The 18,062-nt window shown below is 48.2% G+C and overlaps 1 protein-coding gene and 1 pseudogene across 1 annotated transcript; both read right to left on the bottom strand.

Moving 5' to 3' along the window:
• Window positions 1-1,820: 1,820 nt before the first annotated feature.
• On the bottom strand, window positions 1,821-10,280 carry LOC123427961 (annotated as a pseudogene).
• A 3,293-nt stretch (window positions 10,281-13,573) lies between these two features.
• LOC123427960 (anthocyanidin reductase ((2S)-flavan-3-ol-forming)-like) lies at window positions 13,574-15,599 on the bottom strand. Its single transcript, XM_045112107.1, has 6 exons — window positions 15,267-15,599; window positions 14,992-15,158; window positions 14,581-14,781; window positions 14,335-14,494; window positions 14,057-14,273; window positions 13,574-13,933 (listed from the first exon to the last, which is right to left on the bottom strand). Exons 1-6 carry the CDS (start codon window positions 15,403-15,405, stop codon window positions 13,786-13,788), a joined length of 1,032 nt encoding a protein of 343 aa, XP_044968042.1. The 5' UTR covers window positions 15,406-15,599; the 3' UTR covers window positions 13,574-13,785.
• Between the last annotated feature and the right edge of the window lie 2,463 nt (window positions 15,600-18,062).

Below are 18,062 nucleotides of genomic sequence, written 5' to 3'. Positions count from 1 at the left end.
GATCACGGGGATTGCTCAAAACTCGCTCAAATCACAAATCACTTTGGTGGAGAGGAGGAGAAGGAGACGATCTATCTTTTGATTGGAACAACACTCAAAGGGACTCACAAATGCTCTTGGGATCTAAGATTGGATGTAGACAAGAGTGAGTGAGGAGAAAGGTGTTCTTGTATGTGTTCTAGCTGTGTTGAACACCCTCCCACGAAGTGGGAGGGGGGTATATATAGTGGGAGAGTAAAACAGGCGTTGGGGACACTTTAAGTCATACAGGGGTCGGACATCCGGCAATTCACGGATGTCCGGGCGTCCACAAGGTGTCGGACGTCCGACAGGGGTCGGTCGTCCGAGGTATGTAAATATATCTCGAACCACTGTGTAGTTGAACAGGGACCGGACGTCCGGAGAAAGCCGAAAGTCCGAGTTATTCGACTCAAACTTCTGTGGTGCAAGATTCCGGATTTTCGAAAGTGGACGGACGTCCGGCCCTCGGACGTCTGGAGGGAGCCGGAAGTCCGAGTTATATGGCTCAAGTTTCTCTGGTGCAAAGCTCCGGATTTCCGAAGTTGGTCGGACGACCGGCCCTCGGACGTCCGGAGGGAGCCGGAAGTCCGAGTTATATGGCTCTGATTTCTCTGGTATAGGATTCCGGATTTCCGAAACAGGTCGGACGTCCGGCCCTCGGACGTCCGGAGGAGGCCGGATGTCCGAGGCATTGGTTCTGTTTTGAGATAAGAGCAGAGTAGTGAAGATGTGGTATGAGCAGAAAAGCAGAGATCTAGTATGAGCAAATTCATCACAAAACCTGTGATCCCCTCTTAATAGTGAGGGATCCCTATACTCAAGAATAGTAAATTTAAAGGATAGTCTACATCATCTTTTCTCAATCCCGAGCCTTCTTGACATATAAGTCCCAATCTTCTCAGACCACCTTGGCACATAATTCTCAATCTACTAAAGTACTTGCCATCCTGAGATACACTCAACAAATAGGATTAGTTTTCTATGTATGTGTTGTCATTAACACCAAAACTCGATTAAGGGCATGACTGCACTTTCAGTCGCACATGCCACGCCAGCGCCCTCATCGATCTCAACACGATACCTATGGGGTGGACCGTCCTCATGGGGTGCGCACAAACGGCCTCGCGAGCACCAGGTCGGCAGCCTGTTGAACGCCCGCAAGACAAGGAGGAGCAAACTAACGCCTTCATGGACATACAAAACAAGAAGCTCGCGTTAGAGACGAAAAAGCAAGCGAAGATGTTAGAGATCGAGGCCACCAAAGCAGCCACCAGAGCAAGAGAAGTCCGGCTCGCTTGCATGACGAAGGGAGTCGAGATCATGAAGGTGAACTTGAGCACGATCTCTCCGAGGAAGCGGTGTTGGTTCGAGAAGATGCATGCCAAGATGCTCAACCTCAATGATGAGTGATCTATGCCGTGGCGTGCGGGCATGATGACCATGAACGAGATGGCGTGGTGGAACTACATCCTCACTTTATGTGTTGCCATGTGTGTTGGCCCGCTCGCAAGTGCACCCATCTCGAAAACTACGTATTTATATATGTCCGTCGCTCGCATATTGTCGGCGTGAACTCTTGACGCTAGCATGATCTGTGACCACGGGCCTTTTTACCTTTGAAAAATATTATGCACGAACAAAAATGGATCGACGCGTTGGACGCACGGCCGACCCATTTGCAACTGGGTGCAGACACGTCGATCCAAAGGGACAAAAGACTGACAAAGCGTGCATTTGTTTGGGTCACATAGTTGAAGTTACTTATTAACTCAAAATATAGCATCAAACGGATACAAAACATGATGAGCAGCGCCCAGCCTCTCATAACAAAGAGGTACACAACCAGCAAAAACATGATGTGGATCAATCACTTTTGATACAACCTTATAAATCCCTTTTTCGTACAAACTAAACACCCATATTTCATCATTTGTGTACTTTATATTAGACTATAGGCTTATTTTGCTTGCAAGCGCATCGTCTGATTCTAGTGCGGAAGGATTCCCGTGGCCCTTCCGTACTCGACGACGTTGTCATAGATCTCATCCAGGGTCTTATACTTGTACTCAAACCCTGCCTTGACGAGCTTCGCCGATGAAACGCACACCCTCGGCATCTCGGGGAGATCTCTGAACCTGAAAACAAACAAACAAACAAACAAACATTCAATGCACATGCTTTGGAACTCGCCATTACCAGAGGGGCGTCAAGACTCAAGACTCAAGACATTCGCGCGTACCGATCTGTATCGACGTTGTACTGCGGGTACTTTGCGGCCAAGAACCGGGCTAGCTCCACGGCAGTGGCGTTGACGCTGGAGACGATGTACCTCCCCGACGCCGCCTCCTCCTCGGCGACGAACAGCTCCGCGCGGCAGAGGTCGTCGACGTGGACCATCGAGACCGCGCCCGACGCCCTCTGAATGTGCTCTAGCATTACCGCTGCTGATCTCTCGATCATGGCAGGGAGGGGTACTGCTCCGCCAGCTAAGTTGCCGCCGCCCAAGGTGATGTCTGGGAAGGGGCCGCCTCCGGCCGGGGCTTCGCACGCACCGCTGCCGTCTGGGGCGTCCGCCTCGCAGCGTCCTTTGCAGCAATCGGCGCACCAGGGGAATCAGCTGGCTGCGAGGGGGTTGACCCAGGGGAGTCGGCCGCCAGCCCAGGTGCCCAGGAACTTGCAACAGCAGGGTGCAGGAGGGTCTGGGGGGCCTGAAACGAATCAAGGGCAGTCTCGCAGCCGGTGGGGAGACAATGGAGTTGGTGCCTACGGTCATGGCCAGCATCGCGGTGCTTCTTCTGCTGGAGGCGGTCGGGGTGCTTGGCAGGGGCCTCCGGGGAATTTTGTGCAAGGTGTTGCTGGTCCTTCGCATCCTAAGAGAGGGGGCTATAGGCAGAATTGGGCTGCTCGAGGCGGAGGCAGAAAGTCTAAGCATTCGCTGCCAACTCCTGAGGTTCTTGAACCAATAGCGGAGGTGCAGGTTCAGGGGCGGTCTGGGAGCCCTGCTGCTGCGTTACTACCGGGGCCTGGAGATGCTGAGGGTCCGACTCAGCTCAAGGACAGCACTATTGTTAAATCAGATGGGGGAGATAGACCATCTAAGTGGGCGCGCAAGAAGGAAAAGATGACGTGCTACCGCTGTGGTGAGAATAGTCACTTTGTGTCCGAATGTACGGCGGAATTATGTGAGTTCTGTCTCAAACCAGTACATGGTCTACTTAAATGTCCTCTCACAGTTGGAATTATGCGGACAGTAGCGATTTATGGGACTTGTTGTGAGGACCTAATGTTTTTTGAGTCACCTGCTGGGACTTCTGCGGTGCATGCTCCCGATGTAACCCTTACTGGTAAGGTGACTGTGGCCAGTGGGTCTATGACTGCAGACCAGGTTGGCCAGCAACTGAGAGAGCTGGTGTCTTCTTCTTTTCGATGGGACCCTATTGCTGTTGCTGACAATGTGTTCAAGGTTGTTTTTCCTTCCAAGGAAGACTTGGCGCGGCTGCTGAAATTCGGTATGTGCAGAGTGCCAAGCACGTGCTGTATCTTAGAGTTTGATTCCTGGAAGGGTGATGAGCCTCAGGGGACTCCCCTGGATCAGATTTGGGTCCGGTTTGCGGGCGTACCGTCGAAGGCGGTGGGTGATTTTCATGTTGCTTGGAGCCTTGGGTCATTGATAGGAAAGACTGAGAAGGTGGACATGGTGTTTTCTCGCGCCAAAGGGGTTGCGCGGATGTTGGTCAGTGTGATTGATATTGGACTTGTGCCAGATGAGGTCCTTTGGGTTTATGAGGGTATGAGGTATACTCTTCGCTTAGAGATTGAGAGACCTCTCATGGTTGTTGATGAGGAGAAACAAACAGATGCAGATATGTTTGATGGGGATGATGAGTCCCGTGCTAAGGAGTCAGACAAGGACGAGGTAGCCTCCAACCATGCCGTTTTGCCGAATGATCCTAAGACACCGACTGCAGGTGGAGCGGGTATGTCCGCACCGGTAACACAGGTGCGTTTTGGTTCTTTGGAGCCGGCTTCTGCACCTGCAAGGTTCGTTGCCTCGGCGAGGGACGTCGGGCTGGGTAGAAAGGTCCGGTTGTCTATTCCTGGGAAGCAGAGATCTTCAACGGCACTGCAGCCCTCTTCGCCGGTGGTTGGGTTGCCGTCAGTTTCTTTGGAGCGGTATTTTGCTAAGGCTAAGGGTGACTACATGCTGCCGCAGCAGGTTGAGCCAGGCATGGCGGTAGATGCCACTGTGGAGGAGCACGCTCTGCAGGGTGGAGGCTAGGGAGTAACGTCCCAGTCTGTTGGGGCGGTAGCGACGTCTGCTGGAGTACCGGATGCTCCAACAGATGTGCTGGTGGCAGCTGATGCTCTTGCACCAGTGGAGGTTGCCGATCAGCAGAGGACTCGGGATTCGGGAGTGATGTTTCAGCTAGACTCTGTGCTGCCTCAGCTGGCGACAGAGGAGGGGTCGGCGCCTATTTCGGCCTCACAGGTGAGTCCGATTTTGGAGCCAGTTGAGCAGGAGGTGGCATCTTTCACGGAGGAGGTGTCAGCTACTTTCCCGATGCCAGAGGTGAGTCTGATAGTGGAGCCGGTGGCGCAGGAGGTGGCATCTTTCACTGAGGAGGATGTTGTTGCATTTGGGGGCCTCACAAATCCCATGACTCAGGACAGGCGTTCCAGTCAGCGTATTCAGATGCAACCTGACGCGGATGACTTGCAGTTGGGCCGTGCAATGCGAGCTGCAAAAATTAGAAATGCGAAATACTCCACAGGTATGTCTTTTCACAAAGACAATTCTATTCTTCATTTCTCTCCGCATGATATTATTGATAATGCTGCCGATATTGGGGTCTCCTTGGGTGATACTGGTAGGCAAATTTCGAAATCAATTAATGACCTTCTAGACTTAGAAGTAGATAGGGCTCTTGACATTATTCGAAATCTTGCGGCCGTTAAACTTATGAATGATTCTGCGATTAATGAGCTGGGGGGTCTGAACACTCTATGTGAGAATTTAGACATCACTGCTGATTTGGAGGAGACAGAGGCTTCTAACATACAGCTAAGTTCCGAGGAGACACTTTCTTCGCCAGTTGACCTCAGAACTTCTGGTTATATGGACCAGGAGGTTCTGGAGAAACCAAAACGACCTTGGAAACGGAAGGTATATCCGGTTTCCGCGGTTCGAAGGAGTGCTTGCGCTAGAATTGCCAAAAAAATTTATGATGAAAGATGAGAGGCATATTTTGGAATAGCAGAGGTCTTCGGGACTTGGCTAAAATAAGATTTCTTGCTGAGGCAACGTTAGAGCATCACCTCGATTTTATTGCGCTCATGGAGACTGGGAGAGACAATTTTACTTCCCAGTTTTTGAGTTCCTTAACCGCGGGTGTGGATTTTAGCTGGCATTGTCTCCCTCCAAGAGGAAGATCCGGTGGGATCTTACTTGGAGTAAGATGTGATACACTTCATGTTCAGGAAGTGGTACTGGGGGATTTTGTGGTTAAATTCCGAATTAAATCCAAAGTGGATGGATTCCAATGGGCTCTGGTTGCAGTGTATGGGGCTGCTCAACAGGAGCTTAAATCTGAATTTCTGGTTGATCTAGTTCGGATATGTGATGAGAAATTGCCGTTGTTGATTGGTGGTGATTTCAATATCATTAGGAGAGCTGACGAAAAGAACAATGACAATTTTGATGGCAGATGGCCTTTTATGTTTAACTCTATTATTGAGAGCCTCGATCTTAGGGAGATTGAGCTCTCAGGTAGAAAATTTACTTGGGCCAACTCCCTTCAAAACCAGACTTTCGAAAAACTAGACAGGGTTCTTACTAGCACTGAATGGGAACAGAAATTCCCCCTAGTAACGGTGCGAGCGCTTCAGAGAGCAATTTCGGACCACACACCTTTGCTGCTGGACTCTGGTAGTGCTATACATATGGGCAACAAATTAGGTTTCTCCTTTGAGCTAAGCTGGTTTACTAGGGAGGGGTTTTTAGATTTGGTTGCCCGGGAATGGAATCAAGAGTTGGGTGGGACATCCAACATTGATAGATGGCAAAACAAAATTAGACATCTTAGACAATACCTTCGTGGTTGGGCTAAGAACGTCTCTGGGAGCTATAAGGATGAGCAAGACAGGCTCATTAAACTTATAGACGATCTCGACCGTAAGGCTGAGACTATTATCCTGGATTTTAATGAGAGATCATTAAAGAATCAGGCTGAACAACGTCTTAGAGCTCTCCTTAGAGAAGAGGAATCGAAATGGGCGAGCAGAGCTAAAGTTCGGGCGATTGTTCATGGGGATAATAATACTAAATTTTTTCACCTGATTGCTAATGGCAAGCATCGGAAAAAGAGAATCATTCAGCTCGAGCAAGATGAAGGAACGATTGTAGGTCATGAGAACCTAAAATTGTATATCTCTAATTATTACAAAAGGTTATTTGGTGCTTCTGACCATAGTTTTGTGACTATGGATGAGCATCAAGTGGCGGATATACCTCAAGTCGGAGAGTCTGACAATGAGTTATTATCAGCCCCTTTTACGGAGAAAGAGGTGTTGGAGGCTATCGGGGAGATGAAGAGTGGTAAAGCTTCTGGGCCAGACGGGTTTCCGGCTGAGTTTTACAAGAAATGTTGGCATATTATCAAGGAGGATCTTATGGCAATGTTTCATGATTTGTATGCAGGTCAGCTTCAACTCTTTCATTTGAATTTTGGTACTATTACGTTGTTACCAAAGAAAGAGGGGGCGACTCGTATTGAGCAGTTTCGCCCAATCTGTTTGCTTAACGTCAGTTTCAAAATTTTCACGAAGGTGGGAACAGATAGGTTAACAAAGATGGCACATTCCGTTGTGCAATCTACGCAAACAGCCTTTATGCCTGGGCGGAACATTTTGGAAGGTGTCGTTGTGCTACATGAAACACTGCACGAAATCCATTCGAAGAAACTTGATGGTGTTATCTTCAAGGTGGATTTTGAAAAGGCCTATGATAAAGTCAAATGGTCTTTTTTGCAGTAAACCCTTCGTATGAAGGGGTTCGATGAGCTCTGGAGAAAGCATGTCGATTGTTTCATCAAAAATGGCAGTGTCGGGATTAAGGTTAATGATGACGTAGGTCACTTCTTTCAGACACTCAAGGGTCTCCGGCAAGGGGACCCAATGTCCCCTATTCTATTCAACATTGTTGCTGACATGTTGGCCCTTTTGATTAAGAGGGCTAAGGATAAGGATATGATTGGGGGGCTCATCCCGCACCTTGTGGATGGGGGAGTTTCGATACTACAATATGCCGATGACACCATTCTGTTTATGGAACATGACCTGGTTAAAGCTAGGAATTTAAAACTCATACTTTGCCTGTTTGAGCAGCTATCTGGGCTGAAAATTAACTTCAATAAAAGTGAGGTGTTCTGTTTTGGTAGAGCCAAAAGTGAACAACACACTTATAATCAATTGTTCGGTTGTGAAACTGGGAAATTACCCTTTACGTATTTAGGGATTCCTATTCATCACCGACGTTTATCAAACAAGGAATGGAAATGTATCGAGGATCGCTTTGAGAAAAAGCTGAGTTGCTGGAAGGGCAAGCTTCTTTCTTATGGAGGACGGCTAGTGCTGATAAGCTCAGTACTAACGAGTATGCCCATGTTTCTCCTATCCTTCTTCGAAGTTCCCGTTGGGGTACGGAAAAGACTGGATTTCTATCGATCCCGGTTCTTCTGGCAAAGTGATGAGCTTAAGGTCAAGTATAGGCTGACTAGATGGGATATTATTTGTAGACCCAAAGATCAGGGTGGTTTAGGAATTGAAAATTTAGAGATTAAAAACAGGTGTCTACTCAGCAGATGGCTGTTTAGATTATCTTCGGAAACCGAAGGTATGTGGGTACAAATTTTGAAGAACAAGTACTTACAGAACAAATCATTATCTCAGGTTACAGCTCATCCAACGGATTCTCCTTTCTGGAGAGGGTTGATGCGGACTAAAAATGTTTTCTTCTGTAGAACTAGATTCATCATTGGTAATGGTGAATCGACTAGCTTCTGGGAAGATACTTGGTTAGGGGAGATGCCTCTAGCATTTCAATATCCGCAGTTGTACCATATTGCACAACGGCAGCAAGCATCCGTTGCGTCAGTACTTAGCGAGATTCCTCTGAATATTCAATTCCGCAGATCTCTTATTGGGAGTAGATGGATCAGCTGGCTGCATCTTATGAGAAGGTTGATGGATGTCAACCTGTCTCACACTCCTGACCGTGTATATTGGAAGTTGACTAGCAATTGAATATTCACGGTTAAATCGATGTATTTGAATCTCATCGATTCTACACCTATTCCAAAATCGGCACATATTTGAAAGATCAAAGTCCCTCTTAGAGTCAAAGTCTTTATGTGGTTTGTTCATAAAGGGGTAATTCTAACGAAAGATAATCTTGCCAAGCGAAATTGGAATGGTAACTCTAGATGCAGTTTCTGTCCGGTTAAAGAAACAATACAACACCTCTTTCTTACTTGTCCTATGGCTAAGCTGGTTTGGCGTTCGCTACATATTGCTTTTAACATCATTCCTCCAAACAGTATAACCACGTTATTTGGGATGTGGCTAAATGAGGTGGATGTACATTCTGCTAAACTTATTCGTGTGGAGTCTTGTGCACTGTTGTGGGCAATTTGGAATTGCAGGAATGACTTGGTGTTTAACAGACAACGCGATTTTCACTTCCTGCAGGTTATTCACAGAGCTACCGCACTGATCCGCACTTGGTCATCACTCACTCCTGTGGTCGCCAGGGAACCTATGGGTACTGGGTGTGTCCGATGAAAGATGGTAGCACAGGATATCTTCAACCGGTTTGGATGGCGTCATGTTAATAGGATAGGTGTTTAGTCATCTATTTGTTTGTTTGCCATCTCCGGCTTGGGCATGAGTAATGCCTTGTATCGTTCTTGTCTTCTTTTCCCTTTTTGCTTCAGACATTTTATACTCGGTGGAGACTTTTTTTTTTGGCTAATAATATATGGCCGTATGCATCACTCGATGCAGAGGCCGGGGCTCGACCTCCTTTTCTAAAAAAAAATATATATATATATATATCGGTCCACCGGAGTGTGCGTCTTGATTCGTTTCAGGCCTCACCGGATAGCAGGGAGAGGACGAGGCCGACGCCGGCGAGGGCATCCGCCGCCGGCGCCTCGCCGACCGTGACCACGGGGCACACGGTGACCAGGCTGACGCCCTTCTCCTCCGCGAACGCGCGCGCCGCCTTCTCCACAAGCACCTTCGAGACAGAGTACGACTGCGGTATGGCGCGCCACCATCATTCGTCTCATCGTGACTGGAATGATTTTAACAGATCGAAAACACCGAAAGTTTGTATATGTGTACGTACCCAAGGTCCGGTTTTTGTCGATCCGAGGAACTCGACGTCGGACCAGGATTCCTCGTCGAGGACATGGCCGTCGCCTTCCAGCGGCCGGCTGGACACCGCGGCCGCCGACTACGTGAGGACCACCCGCTTCACCGTCCCCGCTCTCACGCAGGACCTCATCACGTTCAGGGTTCCCTGGACGGCCGGCTCGATCACGTCTTTCTGCGATCGCCAGATGAATTATAAGCGGCGCGCGAGTGGGACGGTTGATAGTTTCAGGGATCAGAGAGTGGGTGATGACAGCCTCAAGAGAGTGTGAGCTTGGTGGTGGTTGTCGCTTACCTCAGGGTTTTCTGGGTTGAGGTTCACCGGAGCGGCGACGAGGAAGACGTAGTCGCAGCCGGCGAGGGCGTGGTCGAAGCTGCCCTCTTCACCCAGATCGGCGCGGTAGACCTCCAAGGGGCCGAGCGCCGCCAGGGCCTTGAGATGCACGTTCTTCTCCGCGTCATCTGAGTATCCAAAACATCATTACCGGGGTATACGATCAGTTACAATCAGAGTCCCTTCTCCAGCAGCATCTTGACGGCGGCAAGTAATAAAAGATCTAACTACATTACCGGGGTTTCTGACGGTGGTCTTCACGGCGTACCCCTTCTACAGCAGCATCTTGAGCAGCGCCGACGCGATGTACCCGCTGCCGCCGGTGACGCACGCCGTCTTCCTCCTCGTAGTCCCATCGCCTGCCGCCGCCGACGCCATGTCCCCGGTGATCACTACTCTGCAGTTCTCCTGGCACTGGCAATAGCTCAAGCACGGGAGCTCTGTTTCTGTGAGGTAACTCGATTATGCTCGCACCTACACTTATGTAAAGACGTTGGGCAGGTCTTTTTAGACGATTGCGTTGGTCAGGTCTTTTCTGACGGTTGCGTTGGGCAGGTTGACACGCAAGTCGAGATTTCATGGGCTGCAACAGAAAAATGCCGACGAGCACGAGGGTCTAACAAGAAGTGAACAGATATCTAACATGATTACCGGAGTTTCTCCAGCAGCATATCTTGACGAGCACCGAGGCGATGTGCCCGCTCCCTCCGGTGACGCACGTCGTCTTCCGCATCGCCCCGTCGCCCGCCGCCGCCGACGCCGCCATGTCTTCGGTGGTCACCATTGCACCTCTTTTCTTGTGGGAATAGCTCGAGCACCGGAGCACAATTCTGATACGTAACTCGATTAAGCTCGCAGCTGCACGAATGTGCATTTACGTAGAGGAGTCGTTGCTGCTGGTTGCCACGCAGGTTGTGGTGAACAGCGGTGGCACTGGCAGCAACAACAAAAATGGCGACGACCATACAGTTAACTCTTACTACCTCCAAAGTCTATGACTCTGTCTCACGAGTGCAAACACCAAAGCGTGACGCTCTGCCGATCAAAAGAGGCGGCGCAAGTCGTGATGAGCAAAGCTAATGGAAGGAGGAGGAGAAACCACATTCCTCCTCTGTTGGGGGCAGAACGAAGAGGTCAATCATCACTCCCAAAAGGGTTTTAAAAAAGGAGTAGATCCTTCTCAACCATTTTCCTTTTTATTTTTTTATTTTTTGCTTTATTTTTTTCGACTGATATATATTTTATTTTATTTTTACAGGGTAATAAGTGTCTTATTTATATCCCAAGTATGATAGCAAACTTCGATCAAATCTCCCCTAATAATAAAAGGGCGCAGCCCTACTCCTGTCCGTCATGACGGTTTTGCAAAAAAGCCCTTAGCGTTTTGTGTATTCAACCCGCACTTCCTTTTTAAGGGGAGAAAACGAAAAACGATTCGTTTAATATGGTATATATAAAGTGCCACATCTGTTTCAACACAATCATGTGTCTAGCCCAGTGGCGGACGCACGATGGCTTGCTGCACCAGCAGGAGACTTGAGTTCGACTCTAGCGCCGGCCTGTTTTCCTTTCCCATTGCTTCATTTTTTGTGTAAATTCAAATGCTTTTAAAATATTCATCTCTTTTAAATCCTAACTTCAAATCTAACATGTTATATATGAAAATCGCTCAGAAAAAAGTGAAGATTTCAAATATGCTATTATTTTGCATGTTACTTTCCTGTTTTTCCTTTCCTATTGCTTCATTTTTTGTGTAAATTCAAATGCTTTTAAAACATTCATATCTTTTAAATCCTAACTCCAAATCTAACATGTTATATATTAAAATCGCTCAGAAAAAAGTGAAGATTTCAAATATGCTATTATTTTGCATGTTACTTTCCATGATAAAGCTTATTGTGCAATATTAATTAATACATTCTCTATATTGGTTATTTTGGAAATGCCTATTACACATATCGTCCAATACGTATAAGGGGGTGATTTTTTTTCCGTTGCAACGCACGGACACGTTTGCTAGTAAAATTAAAAAGACAGTAGGATGTTAGCCCTTACACAAAGTAACACAAGTCAAGAGAAAGAAAAATACAGTTGAGACCGAAGATTCCTTGAGTTTGACGCCATCATCCATTACCGGCGTTCGACGCCACAATGGTCACCAAAGAAAAAAAATGGATCATCTTCTCAACTCGACGCAGTTCCGTTGCTGATATGCAGCTTTATGGACCTTTAACATAACTCACAAAAGTAAAACAAATCATTTTCATTGAACAAATCAGACCGAGGCAAGACTCCAGACGCACCATCGAACTTCGGATCTGGCATCCCCGCATGACTAATATGTCGGAGAAGGAAATCATACCTGTCAGCCACGAATCACGAACCTAGCACACGATGAACCATGCTACAAATGTCCTCGATGCATACCATAATCTGCACCCGTTTCTGGACTATATCCCGATCTTCGTGCCACGGTTGGAGCAAACACCGTTGTAATGACGGAGCCCGAGGACACAAGTCCATCACAAGGATGTCATCGTCGCCACATTATCCTTACTTGAATGGAATGGTTTCCAAATCTATCCTCATAGGACCGGTTGCCTCATTGGTGAGTGATCAGAAGCTTCATTATTAAGCACCGTCATCATCGCAGCAAAAGGCAAGACGACGAACAGCCGAAAAAGCTAAGCTACTAGGGTCTAATCTAAAGCTACACAATCCACACCCGTAGATACATCGACACCCCTCATCACTGTCGGCCGAGGTCGCCTGCGGAGGGGAGCCGTCGGAGGAAGGCGACGGATTGACTCTCCTGACGGTTAGCGTTTCTAGTCGCACGCGTGAAAGGAAAAATAACGACACCTAGCGATAATGAAGAGCCACATTTTCAACACATATCTACTTTTCTCAAAACACATTGTACATTTTTCATCTTAGAACCTTTTTTTTAATACACCTTAGAACATTTTTTTATACACCTTAGAACATTTTTCTAATACATGATGTACCTATAGGTTTCGTACATTTTCTTATTAAACGTTAACGGCTTTTTCGAGTACACGTTAAACAAGTTTTTAGTTGGCATGAAACATTTTGTTAAACCACCTGATTTTTTTACATTGTTATCAACATATTCTAAAATGTTATAATAATTTTTTTGAACGTGGGAATATTATCTTTAGTTTCACATTATTTCTTTGAATGGTACGAAAAACAATAATGCTATGTAAAAAAAAATTAAACCATATTAACGTTTTTTGTAAATATCACATACATATTTTTGAAATACATAAATATTTCTTTTGAATGGTACAAAATCCTTTTTTTATTATGCAAACATTTTTTATGCATTTTAATCACATTTTGAAAAGCAAATCACATACATTTTCTTGAAATGCGGGAACATTTTTTAGTTGTCACAATCATTTTGTAATGCTATCAGCATTTATTAAATGTTGTGGAAACACTCTTTTACATGGAGTTAACATTTTTTCAAACATGTGGTAAACATTTGTAAAATTAAAAAATAATATTTTTGATTTTAAAATATAAATAAATTTTATTAAACATAAAGAAAGTGTGGTAGTGAGCCAGTGTTTCTCTTGCACGCTGAGCCGGCGAATTTATGGAGTACTGCACGTGATGTTGTGCTTTCTGTCGCAGCAAGAGATAGATAGTCGCTACTCCGATAGTTTTTGGTAATTCTAGTGCCATATTCAGGCGGCTACTCCGATAGTTAAAGTGAAGTCTTTCATCTAAACCATTCTTATGAGACTGTTCAGAGCAGATCACAACCATTGTTCCGAGAATGTTCACAATGGTATATACCACTTTTCATACAAGTATGTTTTACAAATCATTTTTCATATGAGCTAAACAACCACATTTCATCATATATGTACTTTAGGAGGTTATAAGCTTATTAACCAACAAAACAAGGAGGTTAACCCTATTTTGCTTGCAAGCGCATCGTTTGGTTCAAAGATCAATCAATCATACTAGTACGGAAGGATTCCCAACCCCCTCCCGTACTCGACGACGTCGTCGTATATCTGGTCCAGGTTCTTGTACCTGAACTCAAACCCTTCCCCGACGAGCTTCGCCGACGAAATGCAGACTCTCGGCTTCTCGGTGAGACCGGCGAACCTGAAACAAAACAAAACAAAACAAAAAACAACCATCACGCACGCATCCCCGGTGCACGAGCGTCGTCGGAACTCGCCATGACCACCAGAGTGGTCTACTAGTAGTCGAGGAGCTCGTTGGTACCGGTCGGTCTTGACGTTGTACTGCGGGTACTTGGCCGCCAGGAAGCGGGCGAGCTCCACGACGGTGGTGTTGACGCTGCCGCAGTTGTACCGCCCCGACGCGGCCTCCTCCTCGGCGACGAACACCTCGGCGCGGCAGAGGTCGTCGATGTGGACCATCGGGATCGAGCCGGTCCTCCTCTCGATGAATTCAAGTTTCCTCACCCTCGCATCATCGCCTGGTATATACATATTGTTTAGTTCATCATATTTTGCGTGTAGTTTAGTTTCAGTCCTCACCGGAGAGCAGGGAGAGGATGTCGGGCACGCTGGTGTTGGCCTTGGCCGCCGGCGCCGCGCCGACGGTGACGACGGGGCACACGGTGACCAGGCTGATGCCGTGCTCCAGGGCGAACGCGCACGCCGCCTTCTCCAGAAGCACCTTGGAGACAGGGTACGCCTGCGCGAGCATCATATATAGTTCTCATCCGCCACTGATATGATTGGAAAATGTCGACAACGCTGAAAATGCAGAAATATGTGTACCCAGGGACCGGTCTTTCTCGATCTGAGGAACTCGACGTCGGACCAGGACTCCTCGTCCAGGACATGGCCATCCCCTTGCAGCGGCCGGCTGGAGACGGCGGCCGCCGACGATGTCAGGACCACGCGCTTCACCGTGCCCGCTCTCACGCACGACCTCATCACGTTGAGGGTTCCGTGGATGGCCGGCTCGATCACGTCTTTCTGCCGTAACGGTGTGCGATTGGGTCAAGTACTAAAAATTTGTCAATTAATTACTGGGTGGTTTCAGAATTCAGAGTGAGTGACAGCCTGAAGAATGCGTGCCAAGTACTAGTACACGAAGGAACAGAAAGATGACAGTCACGACAGCAGAGCCGAGGCCGACAGTGATGTTAGTTAAAAGGGAAGTGGAGTTCGGTGGTGGTTCTTCACCTCAGGGTTCTCTGCGTAGAGGTTCACCGGAGCGGCGACGAGGAAGGCGTAGTCGCAGCCGGCGACGGCGCCGTCGAAGCTGCCCTCCTCGTCGAGGTCGGCGCGGAAGACCTCCAGGGGGCCGAGCGCCTGCAGATCCTTGAGATGCGAGTTCTTCTCCGTGTCATCTGGAATCACGTCAATCAAATCACAGTGCCTATCACAAATCTGTTGCAATCACGACAGACACGGGCTCAGATCGAAACAGAGGAGGAGGAGATTTGATCTGATCTAACCGGGATTTCTGACGGTGGTCTTGACAGCGTAGCCCTTCTCCAGCAGCATCTTGACGAGCGCCGACGCGATGTACCCGCTCCCTCCGGTGACGCACGCCGTCTTCCTCCTCCTCGTCCCGTCGCCTGCCGCCGACGCCATGTCGCCGTTGATCACTTCTACAGTTCTCCTGGAAACCCAGGCGCCGGAGTTCTCCGTCCCTCTGGCGAAGTGGGTGCTTGTGTGCACCCACTCGTGGCGAGCGACTGCAGTCGCTATTACAGAAGCGTTTGGTAGCTGGTGGCTGATCGGTGGGGTTCCTGAGCGTGAGCTGTCCAAGAGGAAAGCGGGTCGGTGTGGGTGCAGGTATGACATGGGATGGGGCCATGGCAGATGACAACCACCATCGACGGCACCAGACAGATACAGAGACACCACCTGCTTCCATGAATGATTCCTCTCTCGTTCATGGCCTATTATGTATTGCTATTTTTGGAAAATTGCCCCGTGCGCTGTTTAAGGAGGTGTAATGAGATTTTTTCAAGTTTTGTTTGTTTCCGTTGAGGTAGAGGAATTGTTTACCATCGCTCTGTTCTTGCTCGTCCCCTTACCAGCCACCATCATCCCCGTAGATGGCTCTGCTCTTGCTCGTCCCGGACCGAGCCGACCAAGATCTCAAACACCGCCGGCCGTTCCCAAATCCAGCCCTCGACCGCTTGGATCTTGTGCCACACCGGCCATCATGACCATGTGCGCTGGCGACCGTCACTGATCTCAAGCGCCGCAGCCTTCCTGATCATAAGCGCCGCCTGTTGTCATGATCTCCACGGGGAACTTGTTCAGTTCGTCACGGAGCCATGGATGTCGGCAAAGGTAGTTGTTGCAAGGGAGGCGGAGGGGGGCTCGAAGGGGATTTGGGAGGCATCGACGTCGGACTCGAAGGGGATTTTGGAGGCGGCGACGGACGAGGCAAAGGGGGCTGTGCAGGAGGAGAGGGCTAGTGGGGCAGGAGGATGGCTTGGGCTTGGTACCGTGACCTTACCGGTGGGGCTTGGGCGGTATCAAGCGATGACTGGGCTGGACCTGTTTACAGAGGGATGTGTTTACGATGTCGAGTTAACAAACGCTAGTAATGTTTCCCCTTTACGGCGTAAACAGTTGACGGGCGAAAATCTCTGAAACAAACACCTCCTTAGATATGGTAAACTTTTTCAGCTTGGACCGGTCTCGTCCACTCGCTATCTCTTTCCTCATCCCTGTGTCCTTCTCCTTCTTTTTTCCCAACCTCCCGGTTATCATGGAAAATCCTACCCCGTCGATCTTCTTCAGCGAGCCCCCGTCATCTTCTCCGGCGAGGAACCTCGAAACCTAACACCGAACCAATGTCATGTCCTCAATTTCCCCTCTCTCAACTGCTCCTTGGCGACCGCAGCTGCAACGGGCATGGTCGGCGAAGTTGCATCCATGGTTGAAGGCGTAATTTACTACATGCTTCAACCGGCATCGAAATTTGCTACAACCGACACCGCATTTTGTTAACCATCGGTGTCGCATTTTGCTACATCGCACATGGGGTCGTGATTTTTACAACAATCGGTGTTTCATTTTGCAACAACCGGCATAACGTTTTGCTACATCCATCACGGCTGAGCTGCGACCCGTGATGGCAGAACCATGCTCGCATTTGTTGCAACCGTTGACAGAAAAAGCTTCAATGGTACATGAAAAATGTTTCAACCGGCAATAGAGAAAACTTCAACCAGTCACTCCGTCCATCCATTTAACTCCACTCCGACGAGGTGAACCTCCACCCTGAAAGTTCCAACCAGCTGATCGAAAAGCTGCAACCGTCATCTAATTTTGTTATTATCGACGACGGATTTTGTTACATCTGTCACGGCGGATCTGCGGCCTATTACGGTGATGACTTTCTTTTTGTTGCAACCGTCCCTCGGATTTGCTACAATCGGAGAGGTATTTTGCTGCATACATCATGGCGGAGTTAGGACCGACGAGGAGGGCCGCGACCGAAGACGAGGGGCGGCGACCAGGGATGACTAGCGGTGAGAGAAGATGAGGAGGCGAGATGTGGGGTGCGGCGTGTGCAGGGGCGGCGCCTTCCTTTCTCTCTCTTTCTCCCGTGTGGGAGGTTGAAGGTGGGATGCACAAGAGGAGTGGGAGATCTGACGGCTACGCACGTGCAAATCCGACGGATCCGGGCTGACTGAAAAATTGGGCCGGCGCGCTGGCGCAGAGCATTGCCCTTTAGATATTTTCTCAATATTTCTCCAAAGTATGCTATATTTGTGTTTTATTACTACTACTACCTCATTTCCGGTTTATAAAACTTACGCATATATCTAGGTTTATTTCTCTAAATTTTTCCTTTTGTACAAATCGTATTCATGGTGTTTCACCTGATAAATTAAACACAAACATATAACATACTCCCTCCGTCATGACATCTCGAATGCACCATAACTCCCACCCCGCGTCCCAAAATAACGTGTGGGAGTAGTGGATTGTGTTCAAAATAAATTAAAAATCTGCATGACTGGGAAAATGCGAGAGACCGACATGACATCCCGAATGCACCATAACTCCTACCCCACTCTCCCCTCACCGTCCAAACCCCATTTTCACCTCACTCTCTCACCACCCTTCCACTTGTACAAAAATGGTTATCCATAATCTAAATTGGTGGTGCCCCGGTTTAATTCCACGCCATTATTTTTAACCACTAATGGTGTGGGTATATATTTGGTACATCACCTTTAGGCTTTGTTCGGTTGTTGGGGTTTCCTTTCCCACGGGTAACC

This window comes from Hordeum vulgare, chromosome 2H, assembly GCF_904849725.1.
Source record: "Hordeum vulgare subsp. vulgare chromosome 2H, MorexV3_pseudomolecules_assembly, whole genome shotgun sequence".
NCBI classification, from domain to species: Eukaryota; Viridiplantae; Streptophyta; class Magnoliopsida; order Poales; family Poaceae; genus Hordeum; species Hordeum vulgare.
This window is presented reverse-complemented; position numbering and strand designations above follow the sequence as displayed.